Source organism: Drosophila simulans, chromosome 2L, assembly GCF_016746395.2.
Source record: "Drosophila simulans strain w501 chromosome 2L, Prin_Dsim_3.1, whole genome shotgun sequence".
Taxonomy (NCBI): Eukaryota; Metazoa; Arthropoda; class Insecta; order Diptera; family Drosophilidae; genus Drosophila; species Drosophila simulans.
Genome location: NC_052520.2, coordinates 527,393 through 548,556, shown reverse-complemented (window position 1 = coordinate 548,556; position 21,164 = coordinate 527,393). Strand labels below are relative to the sequence as shown.

General features: G+C 44.3%; 2 protein-coding genes across 3 annotated transcripts in view; one reads left to right on the top strand and one right to left on the bottom strand.

The window, feature by feature from the left end:
- LOC6730468 (zinc finger protein ush) overlaps positions 1-21,137 on the bottom strand; it is a 65,703-nt gene extending 44,566 nt beyond the window's left edge. Inside the window, exons 1-2 of one of the 2 annotated variants that reach the window (XM_039290993.2) lie at positions 21,008-21,095; positions 5,885-7,690 (exon numbers count right to left, since the gene is read on the bottom strand). In XM_039290993.2, coding sequence (XP_039146927.1) covers positions 5,885-5,927 — 43 coding nt within the window. In that variant the 5' untranslated portion in view covers positions 5,928-7,690; positions 21,008-21,095. Of the gene's footprint in view, positions 1-5,884; positions 7,691-21,007 lie in introns of both variants that reach the window. The other variant, XM_039290996.1, reaches the window with a different exon arrangement.
- LOC6730467 (Krueppel-like factor 11) lies at positions 17,599-20,887 on the top strand. The gene is made up of 2 exons (XM_002077612.4): positions 17,599-17,894; positions 19,128-20,887. Exons 1-2 carry the CDS (start codon positions 17,826-17,828, stop codon positions 20,343-20,345), a joined length of 1,287 nt encoding a protein of 428 aa, XP_002077648.1. The 5' UTR covers positions 17,599-17,825; the 3' UTR covers positions 20,346-20,887.
- Positions 21,138-21,164: the final 27 nt, after the last annotated feature.

Here is a 21,164-nt window from a genome sequence, read left to right as displayed (position 1 = left end):
TGTGTACTCCTATATATGTGGCGATGATTTGCGGTCTAATGCCCCAGGGCAGGCGAGGCCTGGGCTTAATCAGAGATTGCAGATGAAAGCGACAAGAGCAAGGCAGCCAAGGAACGAATGCACATGAGCTGGAGGAGATTCGCACGGGGAGATGGTGGAGTCGAGTGCAGAGGATCGATGGATGGATGTATGGACAGACGGACGGACAGACGGACAGACGTGGCTGGGTCAGTTCTGTTGGTCAATTAAACGAATGCTGCGCTGATCGCTGGGAATAGATAATAGGACCTCGGCATGAACTTTATTTCGAGATAAGGCAGCAGCTCCCAAGATTGATAAAGAAAGGCCAAGCCGAAAAGCGAATTTGAGCGGAAAGACCAGAATGGAAACTAATTAAGTGGGTGGACGAGCAGGAGGAGTGCAAAGAGTGCGGAGGGGGAGGGGGGGTACAAGGAGGAGTAGTCAGACGTTTGATGATGATGGTAATCTCCACACGACGTTTCCCTTTCGAAATTGAAAATCGAATCGACGGAAATCTCAAGTTGAAATCAAGGGGCCAACACTAGACGGAATTCGTCTTGTGGAGCGATAACGATAACGATTATCGCTGACAACGCACAAGAACATCACATCATTAGGAGCACTCGAAATTGGAAACCCGCTAGATGAACGCAAAAAGATAAGATGTCGAAATTTGAACTGAGATTTGTCGCCTTGATTTCCCTGAATGTGTCTCTATCTCTCTCTGCCTGTTTTGCTGTCTCGCTCTATGAGTGGTGATTTCCTATTTAAGGGGAATTCTGTTTTGTTTATAATTCTATTGGGGTTTAAAATTACATATAAAGGAGCAAAAATTGCCTTCACTTAGACAATCATCGTAGGAAAAGTGGTTTAAAGTTTTAATAGGCTTAGTTTTGCAATTTTGTTTACCTTTAATATAGTAATAATTATATTTAATAATAATATATTTATCGAATACTTGGCCTGGAATGAATTTGGTGGTTAAAGGCGTCTTCCTTTTAATGAGTATGTTTATGTAGATCGGCTGGTCATCTATCTGTCGATCGAGGAACACTAGACCGATCAGTCGACTGGTTAGTGGGGCGATGATAAGGAACACTTGCCTTTGGCTCTGGAACTGCCCATGCACGAATATAGAAATCAGTTCTAATTTTCGGCTAGCGATAGCCATCGCCTATCGGCGAGATTGGGAAGTTTCGAGGAGGCGCTGACAGAGATTTATGGCTATGGCATTCAAAATGAATCGCTATCAACGCCCTCGGCGACAGTGAATTTTCATTCACTCCGCCGGAATCCGGACTGGCTCTCGATTGATTACAGGTTCATCGGATGCGATCCGTGTCGCTTAGACTGGATCCGATTCCGAATCGAAAATGAAACTGATATCGGATGCAAAGAACGACTGGCGAATGGAATTTAATTAGGCCGCCAGATATCGCGCCATGGCCGAAGGGAAATCCGCAACTCAACGGTGGAGATCGATCATTCCGATACTGGCCATATATTATAGAATTTTACGTGTGTCTACCAATACATTTTTCAGGCCCTGTGTATATTTTCATAGCTGGGGATCTGTATCTGCATCCGACAAACCACATCACATTGACATTCTTATCTTTAGCTGAAAATCTCTTCAAATTGTTATAAACGAAAAACACACGACAACAATTGTTGTTGTTGGGCGAGTTCATTCTCTCATTTTTGAAGCAAAGCGCGACAATCTTGCCATCAGATCAGCTGATAAAAAACAACCGACCAGAGCCCGGAGCATTGTACAAATCATACAACCACGGCAGCAACAACATCGTAAAGTCCACAACAACAGCTACAATCGACAGCTGTTTTAAGCGATTTTAGCTTTATTTTGTCGTTTTGCCGTCTGGTTTGTTTGATTTGATTTTACGAAGGGAATGTTTGGAAAATGACTACAAACTATTATCGGAGACCGGGCATCGGGTTTCAAACTTATTTCGATTGCATTTAACGATTAAATCCGAAATAAGCCAACGAGTGGAGGATATACAGGGGGATAGAGTGGGGAAAATAGGTCGAATTGTTGTGGTTCCACTAAGGGAAATACCAATCAAGATTTCATATTTGCCTCTTCATCATTTCAACAAATGATACATCAGCGTTTAACAAGAATATTTCTTAAAAGGATAAAAAAAAATAGTATATTTAATATCAAATACTTGAACAAGCACTCATTTTTATGTGATACGATCTAATTGCACGATTCGAAGAAATATTATCGTATTTCCTTTTAACGCCTAAGCCCAACGTTAATTCCACTTCTGACTCAATTGGATAGCTAATTTCCGCTGAGGATGAGCCATTTTGTTTGCGGAAAACGGAAATGAATGGATCATGCTAAACTTAAATGATTCAAAATCTATTAGTAGAGTCATTCGCCTGTTGGCTAAACATTGTTGTTTCTATTCAATATATTTCTTTGTCAAATTAAATTGTTTTTAATATTGATTATATTGGGCATGATATCCTACGATTCGTAAAAGCAAGTTCATTCCTTTAGAAGTTTATCGGATTTTTTTTTTTTACTGATTTTACTCCATTCATTAATCACTTTTTAAGTTTTCCTTTTCGTGTGATAAGAGCAAAAACACAAGCGGCGCAAAAAATGCAATAAATATATATATATCGGCAATCTGAATTTCGCTGGGTGACTAATTCGATCGTCAAGTTACTCCCCTGGCTAATCCCTCACCCCTATACTCGCACAACACCCCTATATCACATCAGCAACCATATTCATTCGCCTCACTTGATATGCAAATGTGCTGGCCAAAAACAACGATAATAAAATGCAACAAAGTGAAAAACAACATTTTGTAATTTGTAATGCTTGTTAATGCTTTTGTTTTTGTTGCTATTGGCTTATTGTTGCTGCTTTTTATCTGGTGATATTTCCTGGTCCGATTTCCAGCAAATCAACAAAACAGAGACAAAGAGAGTGTGTCAGAGGGAGACGCTTATCGCAATTATTAAAATACAATGTCAAAATGGCCAAAGCTCGAGATTATCTTTTCCAATTGAAATGGACAGAGCAGCCACAGGGGCGTGCTATTGTAGAGGGGCAACTATGAACTGAGGGGCCCGAGGGGCCTTCGCTTGCAACCTGAGCCCCGGCTCTTATCGCGGCTGCAACTGCAGCTATTCGAATGCAAGCTGCAATTGCCATACGCAGTTAGCTAGCTTTCCTTATCGCTCGAGCTCAGATCCGCTGCATAGATACCCTCTATAATGAGCCCTCTTAACGCTTCCATTTTCGATATGAAAAGGAGCGCCCCTGAATTGGGGCTAAACTTCTGAACTTTGTAATACATTTTGTAAATTCAATTTTTTTTATAAATTTATGTCTCAGTGCACTAGCCCAAACCCGCTTCAAATCGACTCAAACTCAAGTTCAACTTGGCTCTTGCCTAAATTGTCACCCGCATGGGGATAGCTACTTATATGAATAAGCCGAATAACCGGCAGACAAGCGAACATCCAGCAAGCTACAAACCAACAGCTGGCCATTAACATAAAATTAGTGATAAGCGTAATTAAAATTTATAAAAACAAAAACGAATGAGACGACACAAAGGCGCTTATCTATGTGCGACTGCACTTCCTCAGGTCTTGAAACTCCTAAAAGGTGTGAGATAGGAATCGAGAACAGGTGAAACTTGGTTCAATTTCAAATACCCTGCCCTGCTAGAAATAATATCATGAATCTTTGGAAAGCCATTCTTTTTTCCAGTAAAGAGAGTTGCTTTATATAATGATGATGATGGGATAGAAATCTTAGAAAACTGTTTTTTTTTTTTAACAATATGAACAGCACAACGACTTACACCCATTTAAAGGGTATTTCGAAAACGAACCCGAGGGCGTTGTCATCACGATTCCTACACTTCGGGCTAGAGACTATGCGCTTCGATCCAACTGGCAGTTATTGAAGCTTATGTAAAGGCAACAATAACAACCTTTGGAGAACCTCCAACAAAAGCTACGCAAGTTAATGTTATTTGCTGTTGTTGTTGTGGCTGGCACTGCTGCTGCAATTGTGATAAAACTTTATCGAGTTGCGCTTTGAGTTTTTTCTCGCCTTCAAAAACCAACTCCCAACGCCCACTGAGCCATAGAAAACAACGGGACCGAAGTGAGGCAAGTGTGCAAGAGATAAATATGCAAAGCAGAAATGTTAGGGGTGCCAGTGGATGGGGGGGTGGATAGCTACCCAGGGATAACCCACTGATAGTGCAGGTGCAACAACAAAAACTATACAGACATCAACAACAGCTGCACTGATAAAAAATACCCTAAATTATCGCAATGCAAATGGTAAAGTTTCTCGTTATCCGTAGCTTAGAACCCTTTAAATAGCTAAAAGTCGTGCCTCTAATGGGTCTTGAAAACTATCAAAATATACAAACATCATTGAAATAGAACTTTATAAATAGTTTTCAGTTTTCAGCTTAATAGTTCTTGATAACTATTCCAGCGTAGATTGTTTTAAAACGTTTCTTAAAAAGTAATACATTTCCTTATCCACTTATTTGTGACCTAAAAATAGGTAAGACTATGGGGATGGGTTTTTGGAATATAATTTCTATTGAAATTAAAGACAGTTCTAGAACTATCAATGACTCAATATACAGTTTGTATAAATGCCAACTAATTGAATCAAACGTTCTTCAATCTTTTTTTGATCTATATAGAGAATGTCTCGAAATATAGATGGCGGCTTACTGTGGAAGTCCCACTGCATGACTCGGCCTGATATCACTCTATGGGTATTTGGTGGATGTGGGATCGGACGGGATGGAAATGGGTTCTGGGGGCTACGTTCAGATGGGTGTTGGGTGGGGCAGAGTCAGCCAGTCGGGAAACGTGCTTCGAGCAGAAGCAGCAAAAGCGATAAGGAGGCCAAAATGGCAAAATGGATAAGCAACAAACCGGGCGAACTTCGGGGGGCGGAAACTGAGGTGAGTTCAGGTGGTCGGGGTGTCCAGTGTCGCAGGTCCGGCACGTTTTATCGATTTCGATTCCGAAATGCATTCATTGGGTGTCAAATGGTTCGGGCCATAAATATATCAAATGGCAAACAGCGAAATGTAATTAGTTGACACTCTCCGCGCTTCGTAACACTCTCTCTTCTCTCCTCTCTCTTCGCGCTTCCCCACAATGCTTATAAGGTGTGTCAGCTGCACGTACAACAGGTATCGACATCGATAACGAGACGACAAAGAAATTTCATTTAAATGAGCAACAAAAGTTGGCTACTTTTTGAGCACCCTTTCATTTTACAAGATCCGTGCGGTTTAAATACGTTTTTGAAAACCTACAGTATTCTGTAAAACCCGAACCACATGATATAATGCTAATCAAGTGGGAAACTAATTCCACTTCTATCTCTCTCGCTGGTGACAACGATCGTTGGCCGTTATCAATGCTTAAATAAATCATTTTAGTATCGTGTTTCATGCAGTCGCAAAATCTTGGCTTTATCGTTCTCACTCGTTTCGTTTTCATTTTTTGTTGGCTGCTTTGTCTTGGCATAGTTAATCAATTTCTTGGATTTCTGTGTTTGCTGTGTGTTCGTCCGCATGTTTTGCTGTCCAAAAACGAGAGCTGCTGAGCAAGCCAGCGAAATTGAATGGGTCAGCTCGCGGTCAGATGGGAAAAGCGATCGTGATTAGTGGAGAGTTAAGAGATAGCTTTGCAATGACAAAGTGTAATTTACAAAAGTGCATTTGTTCGCTGAGGCAAAGTAATGGTTGCAGATAACAACACAGGTGCTATAAAAAGAAGGTCGTCGAACAAACCCCGACTTTATAAAACTAAACTTGTAACTCACCTTTATTCAACGGCTTCGGGTTGGACTGTTTGCGTCGTGACATTTCGAGTCCAGCTGCTGGACCGGAGGTATATCTTCAGCTACGTCGGCATCAAGTCTGCGGAAGATCCAGATTCGTGTTCCTTTTCGCGGACATTTACCGGCGGATGCGATCGCACTTACACACAAGCACTCACTATCACACACACGGCGAGTATCAGGGCAATCAATGCGATTACTTGTATTATTTGTATTATTGGCGGCGATTAACAAGCCTTAATGAATTTCTAACGATCGGCGCGACGAAAAACGCGCGCGTTTTATGAACGGAATGGAAGTGGAATATTCCGATTGGAATGCAGCGGACAGTAATCTCCAGCTCGATCTCGAATCCCATCAATATCTGATCAGTGTTTTGCTCTTGATATTGCAATTATATGCAGTCGCGTATTTCTTTACCAAAAGCCTCTCGAAGGGGGCGTGGCATGCGAGGGCGTTCTTAAAGACGTCCGTTCGAAGCAAGCGCTCGCTCACGAATGAAACGCAAAGCGAATCCGAAACCGACACGAAAGCTCTCCAGTTGGACAAAGAGAGCTCGAAAGAGAGAGAGCGAGGAAGAGAGCGCGCAATCTTATTAGAGCGCGCGCATTTCTTTCCATTTTGTTTTGTACTCGGTTTTTCATCGCTCCGCATGCTTTCGCGTCTGCTTCACAGTCTGATAAGAATCAAAACAAAAACGCCGAAACCTTTACGCACGTTTTCACACTTTTCTCGCCATCCTTCCTCCCTTTCCTTTGAACACTTTTGCATCGGTATTTACCATATTCTTGTTGGAATTTCAAAGCCTATTTCTGTTCTCTTCTTCTTTATTCTGGCATCTACTAATTGTTGCTACCCACAAACTGAAAACTATTCGTTCACTTTGCCCTTATGCTCCAGATTTTTTTATTTTCTTCCCACTTCCTTTTTTTCACTTTTTGACTTCAGCAGCTGGCAATAGGCATTAGTGTTAAAAACGCAAAACGCATTTATGAGAAAAATGAAAAGATTCCACTTTATGCCACTAGTTGGCGCTTTCATACCTCTTGCAAGGCATACTTTTAGGCTTTTCGTATAGATGGCGCCCCCGAAAGGCGCCAATTCAAAAGCCTGGTAAATAGTGTTCTTATTTTAACCACGATTCACAATAGTTCTTGTTGTCAAAAAAAATGTAAGCAATTACGACATCGTCCACAGAATTCTATTTCCTGTGTGAACAACCACTGTCAGCATTTTATTTAGCTGCACTTCCGTTTCTTTTTTGCATAATTTCTTCATTTTGCTTCCCTCTGTTCGCTCACCTTTTTGTCTTGTAATTTGCACCTATTGCATGATTTTAATGGAAATTCCTCCTGCTTTGCATTGGACACTCATAGATTTTAAAAATTCGGACAGCAGCGGAAATGAAAAGCTTCCTGCGGGACAATCCCGCAGTTGAAGGGGGTGGGGGCGGTGGTCTAAGGGCAGGGCATGCAAATGGGGATGCATGGCAATAAATATCATAAGCCAGTTAGCGACCCGTAATCCGCGCTAACATATGGCCGAGTCGATTAGCCACGGGACCTCCACGAGGTTTCCACCTTCCCCGCCCTCTGCCTTGGGTCATTTGCGGTCTCCTTTCGCTCCGTTTCTTACCCATTTTTTCATCGCCGCCCTTCGCTAATCGCTAATGAAGTATACGCACCGTTGACCTTCGGAACGTTCATTACACTTTGTCGTTGGCTTTTTAGGCTATCCCTGATCGCTTTTGGTCTGTTCTCAATGCAATTCGGCAGTCACCCAAAAAACCTATAAATAAATGGAATCAACAAAAGTAAGTGCAAGTATGCGTTTGCAACATCAACAATGATCGAGGTTGGTAGTACTCTGTAGATAATATAAACTCAAGGATACGACAGTGGATTCCAGAGCTCGATTAACGTGTGAAAACACATTCAAATTCTTAAAAATGTGCCAGAAATATTGAATGTGTGCGTATGCGTCTTCATACCAAATGAATACAGAAAGACGACCATAGGTTGCGAAACACTTTCTAAATACGGCGCTATTCAAAAAAATAGCCTTCATTTCAGTTGAAAACGAAGATCTTGTTAGAGGGGCGCCGGAAAAAATGCCAAGCAGCCATAACTAATATTCGGGGGAATCCCAGTCGCTTTAGCTTGAAGTCATGCCTATACTATAATGAGCGAGCTGCTTCTTTGTCCGTAACATCGATGCCAAATCAATAAGCTGCGTATATGCCCAATGGGTCGTAGTGTTTCACCGAATGTATTTCAGCGCCAGTACAAAACCCTCAAAAATGCCGCTTAGCATGCTCAATACAATCCGTAACCGAGTCAGCCTCCCCTGCAATCATAGTGCAATACACTCGCCTGGAGGCCTGATGAGGATGTTCCGAGATTGGGAGCAGGGGCCTATACGAGGTAAGGTGAGCAACTTCCAGGTCAAGCAACTTCTGGCGGCAAGGCCATGCCCGTGACTGAAATGGAAATGGAAATGACAGCCGCGAAATAATAAAACAAAACACAAAGTTAACCGAATATCTGCCGAAATTTTCGACGGGGGAAGCTAATATCATTGACCCAAGGTGCAGTTACCTTGCGTGTTCGCGCCGAGTGCAATGATCCGATGATCCGCCGGCATCCGATCGGAAACGACACGTTCCAACCCTGGACGAGGCGACCTTACCCTGAACGCACTAATTTATGGACGCCATGGGAAATGGGGGTCAATACACTGAGCCAGCAAATAGTGAAAAGTAAAGTTGGCTATTTAATATTTTCGACTCAAAGCAGTGTTACTTCGGTTATACATTTTTGGACTTTGGTTCACTGAACTTCAATCGACATTCGAGTAACTGTTCGCAATCTAATCACTTGCTGCTGTAAAACACAAAATGGGAAATGTATTTTGAAATTATTTAAATACTCCAAGGTCAACCGCTTAAGTTTGATTTCGTCAAGAACATTACGATGTCAACCTGAAAAGTGGGATAAACGTCACGTTTTGCAAATAAAATTGTTCATAGAACTTTTTTCTTGTTATTTTAGCTTGCTTCAAAGAAAGAATACTTCTTTTTTCATGTGCAGGGCGTTTTCCATTAGCCTTGCTGTTCTCTTGCACTCTCTTCCGACGATCGAATCTCTCTCTTCGGCCCACTTCTCTTCTCACTTTTTCCGATGCTGATCCGATCCACTGCCAGGCCCAAGATCAGCGCTGCTGGGCTCCTTGCATAAATTAAAACTGCTGATGAAATTTGGCAAGTCCGTCGCATAAGCGAGCTAAAAAGCCAAACAAACTGTTTCCCAAGCGGAGATAAAATTATTCACTTATTTTTGTTAAAAAGCTTCTTTGTTTTGGTCATTTGCCGTTATACAGACAGCCGTCGACGACGCCCACAAAATCACAAAATGCACTGCATTCGATCAAAGTCCGATTCGCTGACCCGCCCCTTTCCTTGGATATTTGGGGGTACGATGGGTATTTATACCATTGCACCGAATGCAATAGGAATCCCACTCTCTCTCTCGCACTCTCAGTGGCTCTCCCTCCCACCAAATAGTCGCTGCTAATTGGGGGCTGCCATTGCGGTAGGTTCGTCCCATACTGCGTATACGTAGTGTCGAATATAATCCGCCATTTCAAATGACCATGGATGCGTTTAAATATAGGTGGGTATTAATAAGCACTTAACTAATTAAGACAGGCATTATATTAATATAACAATATGTAATCAATTAAATTCCCAGCAACATATGCACACGATCAGAGCATAGATCGACCTAGATTTTTGTAGTATTGGTTGGGCATTCCAAGCCTTAGAACAGCTGCCCGTTTCCCATGGACGAGTGTTTTCCCTGATCCACTTTCCCGGATGATGACTTCGCCCTCGCTGGGGCGCTTATCTCAAGTCGGACGCGAATTGGCCATTTCTATTTATAGCAATTCGAACCGAAGTTGCTTGACCAGACAGAGGAGCAAGATGATGAAATACATACATGTGTGATGTGCTCGGGCTCAAATGGCTCATGCCGCCGATTACTCTGCCGATTACTGTGGTATTTCGGTACTTCACCCACAAGTGGAACTCGTAAGTCGGATTTTGACGAACTTTGCGCCTCCTTCGCTTATTCAGGGTCACCTTTGGAGTCACCTTCACCTTCTGCACATCGATCATTCGCCTTACGCATGTACACACTTTTCGCACCGATTGACGATCGAAGCCACCACTATACTATACTAGGTGAACCATAAAGAGGGAGACAGCCTCACAACGAGAGAGAGACAGAGAGAGAGGGGGAGAGAAAACGAGTGACACGGGTAAAGTCATTCCAAAGGTCAAGCCCGCCCAACCTGAGTTTAAGTAGTTGATCTGAGCATCTGATTTTCAATGCCCTTCTAGGAACTTATTCCCTTCGATTTGACCATTATTAATTTGTTAACTCGATTTTGGCCTTATTGTGGCTGCCTACTTTGCACTCCAGCACATAAGCAGTCTCATCATAAGCAGTCATCGTCAGCGAACTGCCTCCAATTTTATTTGATTTTTTTTTCTGACTGGGCTTGGTTCAACGCATTGTGAATTTGCTCGCTGACCTTAAATGCAATTTGTAGCTGCGACTCGCTCATGTTTTGATGTTCACTTCCGTCGTTGTCCTTGCAAAGTGCAAAAGCCCCGGCTGAAAATTAAAATCGAGTAATGTACAACTCGTGCCCCGTTTCGAGTATTTCGATTTCGATGCGATCACCCGATCCCTCGCAGCTTCGATTTATGGCCCCGGCCACACGATGGCTAATTTGCAAAAATATGTTAATTATTTCTTTGGTCCTCAGGTGCCGCGGTGCCACTTCTTTCTCCATAGCCACAGCTTCGATTTCGAAGCGCCTTGCTTTTGATTATTTGAAACGCGTCGGCTTGCTAAAAATACATGAAATGTGGGCAAGCACAGAGCAGCAACAAAATACACTTTTTGCGCTCGTGCTTCGATTAGCCAACAAAAATCGAAAAAAACAGCAGAAGCAGGGCAGGGCAGTAGAAAATGTGCTAAATACTCAAAGCGCTGTGCACGCCTCTCCTTCATGACTATTCATCGTTGGGGGGAAATTCTTGAGTATGGGATCAGCCAATCTGTAAATTAGGGAAAATTCCAGTTCACAACAACACAGGGGATGTATTATTTTGAGAAAAATAACTGCACGCACTAAACAACTCTTGGGGTAAACACTATAAATACCCTGTGATTTCTATGCCAAACTGATTTTCACCAGTGAAAGAGTAGCGGGTGCGGTAATAGTGCCTGGATTCGAAAACATAAGGGCCATGCCATACAATCCATGCGTGGCTGTCTGCAATCGCCGGAGATAAGCGGGCAGACTGAGAAGTCGCTCCCCCGTCGCCGGCCAGCCACCATTCACAGCCACAAACGCGCCCACTTAAGCCAACAAACGCAACAATGTCAATAAGGCGGCAAAATCAACAGAAATACCAGTACGCCGCAGTAATAAATTGCAGAAATAAAAGAGGAAGAAAGCTTCGACGACGAAAGAGACAGTCGCATTGAGGGACTGAGAGCACTTGGGCAATTTCCATTGTTTGTCTGCCGCGAGCAGCGAGCCTCCTTCTACAGTCATTGCGAAAGGGTTTACGGACCCCACCCGTCAAGGGCAATCCATTAATCGCGGGTTCGTCGCCTATCAACGCCCCATGCCCCTCCCCGCCCACTTTCCAGTGCGCAAAACGCAAAAGCAAAACAAGCGTGGAGCCACCAACACCCCATAAACAAGGTCTGCTACGTCACGGCACGGGTTTAGATAAACACACCAACCGATTCGCAACCGATTCACACTCGATCCGCGCCCGATTCCCATTCCGATTCCAATGGTCACGTTGCCGACGAATGGCAATGAGTTTGATAAACAAAATCGGAAGTGGTGTGAGATGTATACATGAAATGTAATGAGATGAACACACCTGATTGCGTAATTCCGATAGATCATCGGTGGATTTGAGATGGATTTTTTAATTTTGTTTCAACTTTTGAAAAAGAAGAAGAACAGAGGATGCTCTTTTTGCAACTGTACCTATGAAAAGTATGTTATGACCCATCGTATAAGTTGGCTGCATAAAATATAACATATGTCTTCCCTTCACCGGAAGTCATAATTAAGCTGAATGAAACCCCACCCAGATAACCCCAATCCGGGTCGCTAAATTAATTTGTTTCATTCAGAAATCTAGTTCAAGATCAGCCATGCAGATGACGAACCGAATCACCTGCATTTACGATCCCCCATAGCGTTCCCATCCCCGAGAGTTCAGTCCAGCCCCTACCATATTGATAAACCCCCATTGACGCCGCATGGGAAGCGAGTACCAACCGCTCTACTCTTCGGAAACTGATAAGAACCCCCCTACGCTGATAAGAGACACGCCTCTTGGTCATGTTGTGACTGACTAACGGACGAGTCAAACCGACGGACAGACTAACGGACAAGTGGACGGAGGGAAATAGAGGCGGACATAAAGACTGCCCATGCGGTGGCCAGCTGGGAATCTTGCTTATCAGTCGCGCGGCCTTATCAGTTCGAACCGAGCCCGAACCCAACCCCCGATGTAGGGTTGATCCAAAAATGGACGACTGCTGTCCGGGGGAGATGTCCGCCCATTCCGCCCATTCCGCCTATTCCGGCGTTTTATGAATAACGCAATTATTATTATTCTTCGCGCGCTGTTCACGTTGACTTCACGTGGCCCCAATCAGACGCCCCAGCGACCTCGTCAACATCGGAATTGGAATTGGAATCTACGTCGGCGGCGGCATACAAAAAACGGGTCTATCAGCGGCCTCCCTGCCCGCGCCCTCAAGCGCGCTTACTCTAGATTTATTTATGTTTGTGCCATATATTCATACGCGGTACTCGTGGGGACCAAGGGGATACTGAGCTTGTGCGAGTGTTTGTCGATATAGACACCTGTTTATCGAGAGTAAGATGAGAAGGGTGTGAAGTGTGCCTATGAGAGGGCATCTCGATCTGTATCTCTTAGTAACACAGATAACTAAAGGCAACTGGCAGACTACTTAAAAAGTAGCTACGATTATTTCGCGACTATATATCATGTTTTCTATACAGACAATCTTGTGAATTTTTTAAGGTCAAAGGTAAAGATTTGAAATATGAGAATGTTAACGTAGCAAAACACATGACGTATATACATATATCTGCCGAATAAAGTGGTAAGCCTATTATCCATATTAGTTAGTATTTACTAACTAACATGGTTAAATAAAGAACTCTTGCAACAGGGAGGTTCTATAAACCGGGTATCCCTGAGTCGGAAAACGGAATACTCATACTTGCTTCTGTTTGTCCCATATACTATACTATTTTTCCTACTTATTGACGATGTTGTTTATTTCAAGCGCACGACTGACTGATGATGAGATGAACTTCGTTGCCATTAAGGCGTTCACCTGAACCGGTTCAGGGACGTCTATATCCCTACGATGCTATGTTCTGCCATTCACATCCAATTTCGTTTTGCGCTCCAGGGACAACAACTTTCAAGTTCATACGAACATTTGGCAGCTATAGGAACTGGGCCAAGGTCGATTTTTACCGGCAGCCAGAACGGGAAATCGTATGAGAATAAATGCGAGAGGTGCGAGGCAGAAAAGGGGCAGCCAGAGAAAACGCATTAAGCATTGACCAGGGCGAACCTTCGCAGCATCGTAAATTTCCATTGGTAAGACCGCAATCCCGACTGAAGGTCGTCTACGCCCCTTCCCTTGCTCTGTTAACATGGTGCTCATAGTACCCCCTCTTAGCCTTGCTCCGAAGATTCGTAGACGCCGGTTCTCCGCGTTCCGTTCCATTCTGTTCCGATTTAGGTTCCAACTTTGGAGCAACGCGTCAGTGGGCACGTAGGCAGAGAGAAAAAACGACTTAGGGAGAGCAAGTGCATCATTTTATAGGGGGGATTAAGACCCGTGATAAGTGGGTGGCAAGGGCCGAAGGATGGGGGCTAGTTATAGTAAATCTTTTACAAGGGCAGTTTTTATACATATTTATGTATATCTCGAGATCAGACATCATTAGTGTACCAAAGAGATATCATAGGGTTCATAATCAAATCTTTAGAAACATATTGCACTTCTAATTAAATGATTTTGCTTCTTTTCCTGAGCAATGTTGAAAGAAGAGATCGGGAATCACTCATTAAAATAAAAGTCTCAATTTAGATTTGAGTCTCGAGTTAGTCATGTGAGTCTTTATAACAAAGATAAATATTTTGATATTTGGCATATGTATATTATTACCCAAGATCCCCACATTGCAGACCTATAAGAAGGTTGCGCGTCATGGTGAAATATGAGAAAGAAATGGGGAAACTACAATATACTTTCTTTAAATATTGTAGACTTGACAATTGCAATACAAGCGGAAATTCCCATACCATTGGTTACTATGTTTCCACGGAACTAGTTGGACCAATTCGAAGAACCCTCCATAATCTGTTCAATTGGGGAAAATCTTCTTGTTTGTAAACATGTTTACATATATGCTAAGTGGAAATTTCTGATTCTTTCGCCTTCTGACAAAGGCGGGTAAGCAATATGAAAATATGAAACCAAGAAGCTAACGAAGTCTGCACTTGGAGTCACGAGTTGGGCTCATGACGTCATGGAGAGTTTCGACGATCTTGGCGCTTTTTTCGGACGATGTTGGAGCGTCGTCCACGCCCGCGTGCAAGCAGAGGCCAACAAACAGAAACTGTGTGGGAAATGTTTGTGAATGGGAATCGAGGGAAACTAGGAAAATGGGCGTCGCATTTGACGCGTTTGACGTTGTTGCCGTTGTTGCCGTGCCGAATTATAGACCAGTTCCTCATGACTTTTGGTCAGACTGTGTGCCACTCGTTGAGTACATGATTGAATGGATATATGAATAACATCAATAAGCAGGGTTCTTTTTCGAGGCTCTCTGACGTCAGGGTCCACCTGTGATTGACATTTCGACCAACTCCCCCGACGGAAAGTTGTCTGCTTGCGCCTGTGGCTTTATTCTGGATGCGACTCCTCTCCTCGTTAATAAGAAATAAGGAGCGTAGGAGGCCTTGAACCCGGCAGAAGCTCACGCCAACGTCACGCTTATTATGCTGTGACCTTTGACGCGCAACAGGAGCAAAGAGCCAGCGTGGGTGTGACGTCACCGAGCCAACTAGTCTGCTACGTAATGCCAGATGCCAGAAGAGAGTTACGTCAATGCGCAAACTCGCTCTGCGAAATACGAAGAGTTATTCGTATATCTAAGTCGGCCTTTGGCACACCGAACAAAAAGGTATTTTGCTTGCTTTTGTGTTATAAGAACAAGTTTCGAAATCAAATCAAAGAGTTATTTTTAGTTTTCAGTATAGTATAGTATATAGTATAGTATAGTACTAAGAAATAAGCAATGAATTAAACAAACTAAAAAAATATATGTAATACAGCAATTCTATTGTGCAATTCTATAGCACTGACACTCAGTTTTTTCCAGTAGTCAGCGGCCTACGTGCGTTTCCGAGAATGTGCGTGGGCACACGTGAGTTCTGCGAGTCCGGATTTCGCCATCCCAGATTGAGTGGGTGGGCGTGGGAGCTCCGTGGGCGAATGCAAGTCAAGGGAACTGAACTTGAACCCGCCGGGGAGCCAAGATATACGTCTATTTTTAGATCTAACCTGCGGCCGCTGATTGTGTTCAGCCTCCGCAATGCACATGAATTCCCGCTTGATGGATTTGCGAGGAGTGGAGGAGCTGGCCGGTGGGGGGCCTCAACTGCGCCGCAGTTTGCATTCAAAATGCGGGAGGTGGAGCGCAATTGAGAGGGGTGCGTTAACGGTGTATCGGCCCATTTACACGCCCACATTCGCGAGAGAGTGGAGGCCATCGCTTCAAGTTCCGCGCAAAATTTACACACGAATTCCGATTCCAATAACAAACACGAAGCAAAGACAAAAACAAAAACGCAAGTACTGCAAACCCCCACACGCACACAAGCGCACAGATAGGCACGCCACAGACTGCTGGCATTTTCGCCTCGTCTCACTCGCACTCACTCACTCGTCCGCTCAGGCAAAGTATCAACAAATGTTCACGTGAACATCATGAGGTCAACGCGTGATACCAGACGGACCCACACAGACACTCACGCACACCACAAAACACGCAGGCGAGCTGTTTAGCCAGTAAGAAGGTTATTTTCCGAGGGGTCCACTTGGGCATACCCTCTAAAAGCGGCGATATAGCAGCAGGAGTTGGATGGAGTAGGACATAAATTTACTAATGACAAATATAGAATTTCTGGAAGGGAATGTGAAGAAAAATAAAACTAAAACTTCTCAGAGATTTGCATCTAATCTAGCTCCTCCCATGCTACCCCTGAATACCCTACACGGCGTGAACAGTCGCCCCACAAGTCTGGTGTGGGGTATGGCGTGCTAGTTATTCGTTGTTGTTGCGCAAGAGAGCGCCAATAACCACAGCTGTTTCTGGCGCTCGCTCTTTGGTGTGTGTGCTCTGTGCACGAGCCCCTTTTTGCTTTGAAAACTGTTACAGGCGAAACGCGAGCATTGCCAGGTAGAATTTACCCGTGTCCTAGGAGGGTTTTCAAACGAAACGAATGTAATCAATTGACGACTTAATTGAGTTACATGCCACTGGTGAATAAGGGAATCTTGAAATGCCAGCTTTTCGTGACTCATCTTTGTTATCTTCCCGTTTCTCGGGCCTGGCAATGCTCCCCGTCAACTGTTGAGCTCCCACACTCTCCTGCTTTCGCACTATGCCTTTCGTTTATTAATGAAATCCCCGTCTGCTTAAAGTCAGACTTCCAAAGTTAATGCAAATATATGCGGCCAGGTCTTAGATTTCAGTTTGAGGGGCGTCTGCCAGGTTTTGAGCCAGTTTTAAAGTATTTTTTTCAGCCGATTATTCACAGACTTCCGTGGCAACAACTACGTCAGCTACTCAGTCACGGCTTTGGGGTGTGTCTGTGAGTGTGTCGGTTGGTGTGCGCTGTGCACGCGGCTGGGGCATGCACAGCCCATGGAGCCCTCCCCAGCTCCTTCTCTGCTTCCCCGTTCTCTCTCGAACCAAACACAAGACACCGCAGTGAACAGCTGATGACGTCCATGCGTTGATTACGTGCTCTGCGGGCCTCTCTCCTACTGGCTGTGTGTCTGTGTCCTGCACAGAAAGAAATCACTTCGGTGATTTTTTGGGTCTGCCCGGAAAAAAAAGAAACATGTAAAAAGCCATACACTTTTGGAGAGTTTTCCAAAAACGAATTGGGTTCACCTGAATCTCTTTTAACTTATTGCCAACCAACATCGCAGTTTAAAATTGAGTTTACAGAGATTTCATTCTATACGGGCTATTTCGTTCGGTGCACGTGGGCTGCTGAGAGGTGAGTGAGCAGGAGACCTGACCTTTTTATTTTTTGCGCCCGAGAGAGAGGAGCCCGAGGAGGTGCTGCCCACGTTGCTGGCTGATGTTCGTCCGGGTTACATTGCACTGGTTGCTCCATTGCCGATGACGATGGCCCGCTCACACACACTTGCCCGTTTCCAAGTGATTACGTCGTCGGCGGCTCCACTCACTCACACTTACACAGCCTCTGCCGGCAGCGGCGTCGGCGGCGACAGCTCTGCTGGGAGCTGAATGGCTTTGCCTTTTTCATTCGTCTCTTGAATTCTGAACGCAACGGTTCGCCTTCGCTCCAAAACGGCAATCGGCACTCGAAAGCGCCAGTGCAAAGTTAACTAAAGTGCAAAAATCCACACAAACTGAGATTAAACCAAGTGATAAGCCCCGGAGCAAAACAAACAAACAAACACAGACTCTTTAATAAAAAAAGAGAGTGCAACTGAAATTTGAAAGTGCAATGGACATGGATACCTTGCTACCTTCACCACCCGCAACGCCCCCTCTGAGGGAAAACAAGTTGGAAAACGTAAGTGACCTACAAAGTGGATATATGCAGTGTGCACTAGTGTAATTAGTGCTTATTGAGTGGGGATAGTGCATTCAAGGCAGCGGAAAATCAAACGGAATCGTACTTAGCTCGCTCTCGCTTCCACTTGCCGCGTTTCTAAAAACAAAGTGCCCCGTCCCGCTCGCACTCGCACACAGCCATGCGATCACGCAGCCAGCACGCTTTCACGTGAACACCGCATGCACAGCGAGTGATGTGTGAGTGCGAGCGAGAGGCCGCAGCTGAACATTGGACTTGGCACCACTAGGAAAAAACAACAGAAAAGCAAGAGAGAGAAGGTGAGTTGCCAATTGGCAACTGTGGGCGAGCGGTGGAGTGTGAGTGTTGGAGTGTGGAGTGAGAGGAAAGAGAGGGCCTAGCCAAAAGCTGGGCAAACAGGCCAAGCCCCAACCCATAAAACCATGTCACATTTCTGGCTCGTTTTTTATCTGGCCAAGAAAGAAACAAACAAACACTGTCGCACATTAGAGCGCAACGTGCCGAGCCCATAAAAAGATTTCGACGTCTTCGCACGAGTCATAATACACCCCTCGCATTCGCCTTCCCCATAAAATCACCCACCTGAGGCACGTCATAATAATATTGGTGGTGTGGCTGCATTTTTCTTGCATGCTTTCAGGCGCAATTTTTAAATGTTATAGGCCACATCAATAGGTTCTAGAATATGCGTCAAAAACGCAACAGTTGCTCAGGTCTTCATCCTTAAAAACTAAGTAGTGAAATTTGAAAAGTCGACATTAAGAACTGTTTTTAAAATTTTAAGTAATTTTATGTTTCTGTCAGGAGCACATCAATTTAAAGACTTTTATCAATGCAGTATTCACCTTTTACATTTACATACGTTTATAATTTAAAGCACATATGGAAGCAACAGTTAATGAGTAATATTCTGTCAACCCAAACGGTCTTTAAAAGAGTTCAAAAACCCCCAAATCAATGCCCCCTTGGCCTTTCGAAAGAGTATTGAACCTGGGGGTTGGGCGGGGTGTTGCAGGGTGTGTGAAGGTTAACGGTGAACGGCCTTGTCAGCCGCCGGCGTAATTAGCGAATTGCGAGGAAAAGTTATTGTGGGTCAATGCTGGTCAGCGAAAAGTGAATGGGAATGTGAATGTGAATGCACTCCTCAGAACCTGAACTCGACAATGTTAACGAACTCTGACTAACCCTGAACTTGTTCTTTACCTTTTCCAGGTCGCCAAGGACGAGCAACAGGTGAACGAGAACCTGCTGAAGGCCAAGCTCAAGCTGGTGGCCCAAAAGAGTCAGAAAAATGGAGGGATTATTACACCCAATCCCTCGGACACGGAAGACGAGGCTCCCGAAATAGCGGTTCCCAACAAGAAACCTCGTTTGGAACAGCCTGCTATGAGCATGACACCGCCGCCGGATCAGAAGCTGGACGATGATCACAAAGCGGAAAGGGTTAGCGTCATCATGCGGGTCAACAGTTCTGGCGCTGTCTCTTCTAGTAGCCAAGACGAGAACTCATCTAGTTCCACCTCCTGCTGCAGTTCCTCTTCCAACACAAACACAAGTACAAGTTCTGTACCACCCACTGTGGAGGACGACTATCCAGAGGCCAATGTGTGGCGCAATCTCAAGTTCAAAATGAACAGAAAGCGTGCTGCAGAAGTGGCACTACCCCCAGTTCAAACACCCGAGACACCAGTTGCGAAGCTTGTAGCGCCACCTGCTCCAGCGGAATGCATAAAGGAGGAGGAAATCAAACCTATTCTGACACCGATTTATGTTAGCCCAGTAGCTTCGTCTGCCAGCCAACTTATCCTGCTCAGCACAGTGGCCGCCCAACAGAGCCCCACACCCATACCCAAAACGCCTACAATGTCCGAGGAGAAACTAACAACCAGAATTACGGCCGCTCAGGCGGCTGCCACCAGAAGTCGCATCTACGAGTGCAGTTTTCCCGATTGCGGCAAGAATTACTTCAAAAGCAGTCATCTGAAAGCCCACCAGAGGGTTCACACCGGCGAGCGACCCTTTATCTGCAAGTGGGAGAACTGTGACAAACGTTTCTCCCGTTCCGATGAGTTGTCCCGACACAAACGGACCCACACCGGCGAAAAGAAGTTCCAGTGCAGCGTCTGCCAGAAGAAATTCATGAGAAGCGATCACCTGTCGAAGCACGTCAAACGGCACAACAAGGACAAGGCGAACGGAGTGAACCGACATGTCTCCCTGGCCAACAACAACACTTCAGCCTCGGTAGCGGCTTCCCTCTGCGATGCCTCGCTCCATTTGCGAGCGATAGCACCGGCGGGCTCCAGCGCTAGTTCCTCGCCCATCACCTCCGCCAGCTTGCAAGTCTACAGCGCCCAAGATCTGCTGAGGCTACAGCAGCAGGCCAGCAGTTTCACCTTCGGCGGAACCCTGCTTCAAGTGCAGCGATGAGAAGAGCAATGCGAGCAGCACCAGAACCAATCTCAGCCCCACAGTATCGCCAGCTAAACAGAGATGAATTCCCACCAAATTGCAAAACAAATTTACATCTGAGTCAAATTCGAAATGCCTTCTCCCTCTCATGTAGCTGGTGTAGACTTAAGCTTAGTTAGGAGCTAGATCTTGTCACCGTTTTGTGCATATATCAACTTCAAATTCAATACGCAATACCCTAATCGGATAGATGCCACTTCTTTCCAGGAGCACACAGCACACTTCTTATCTACGCGATCTTCTTCAGATTAATATTCTGAATATCCCTAGTGTTTGTACATATTATAAAGAGACGCATTCGGCGTCCAACATCTGTGATATTTAAGTTTTCTTAACTCTTTTCTATTGTACCATAGTTGTCGGTGTAATTCTCTTAAGCTAAAACACACACAATTGTATTTATTGCTAAATGTGAAAAAAGAAAATGAAAACAAATACAATAATGGATCATCACATGATTCCAATCTCAACAAATGAAAATATACATATTTTCCAAAGAAAACTAAAGTGCTTGTATGAATTGGGAGGGAAACGTAATTGGGGAGGCATCTATCAAAACATAGGTAATTTTTTTAAAATTATAATAACTACAAGTCCCATTTCATATAGTTTACGCTTACCTTTTTAAAAATCTCATCCGAATGATACAATTTGCAATGTATGTAGCCCCAATTTGGTATTGAAATAAGTCTTGAGTGTGGATTTTTTTTTGCTTGATGAGTAGATGAGTGTGTGGTGTGTATAGAAAAGTATGTTTCAAAGCGCTTCAGCTCAATA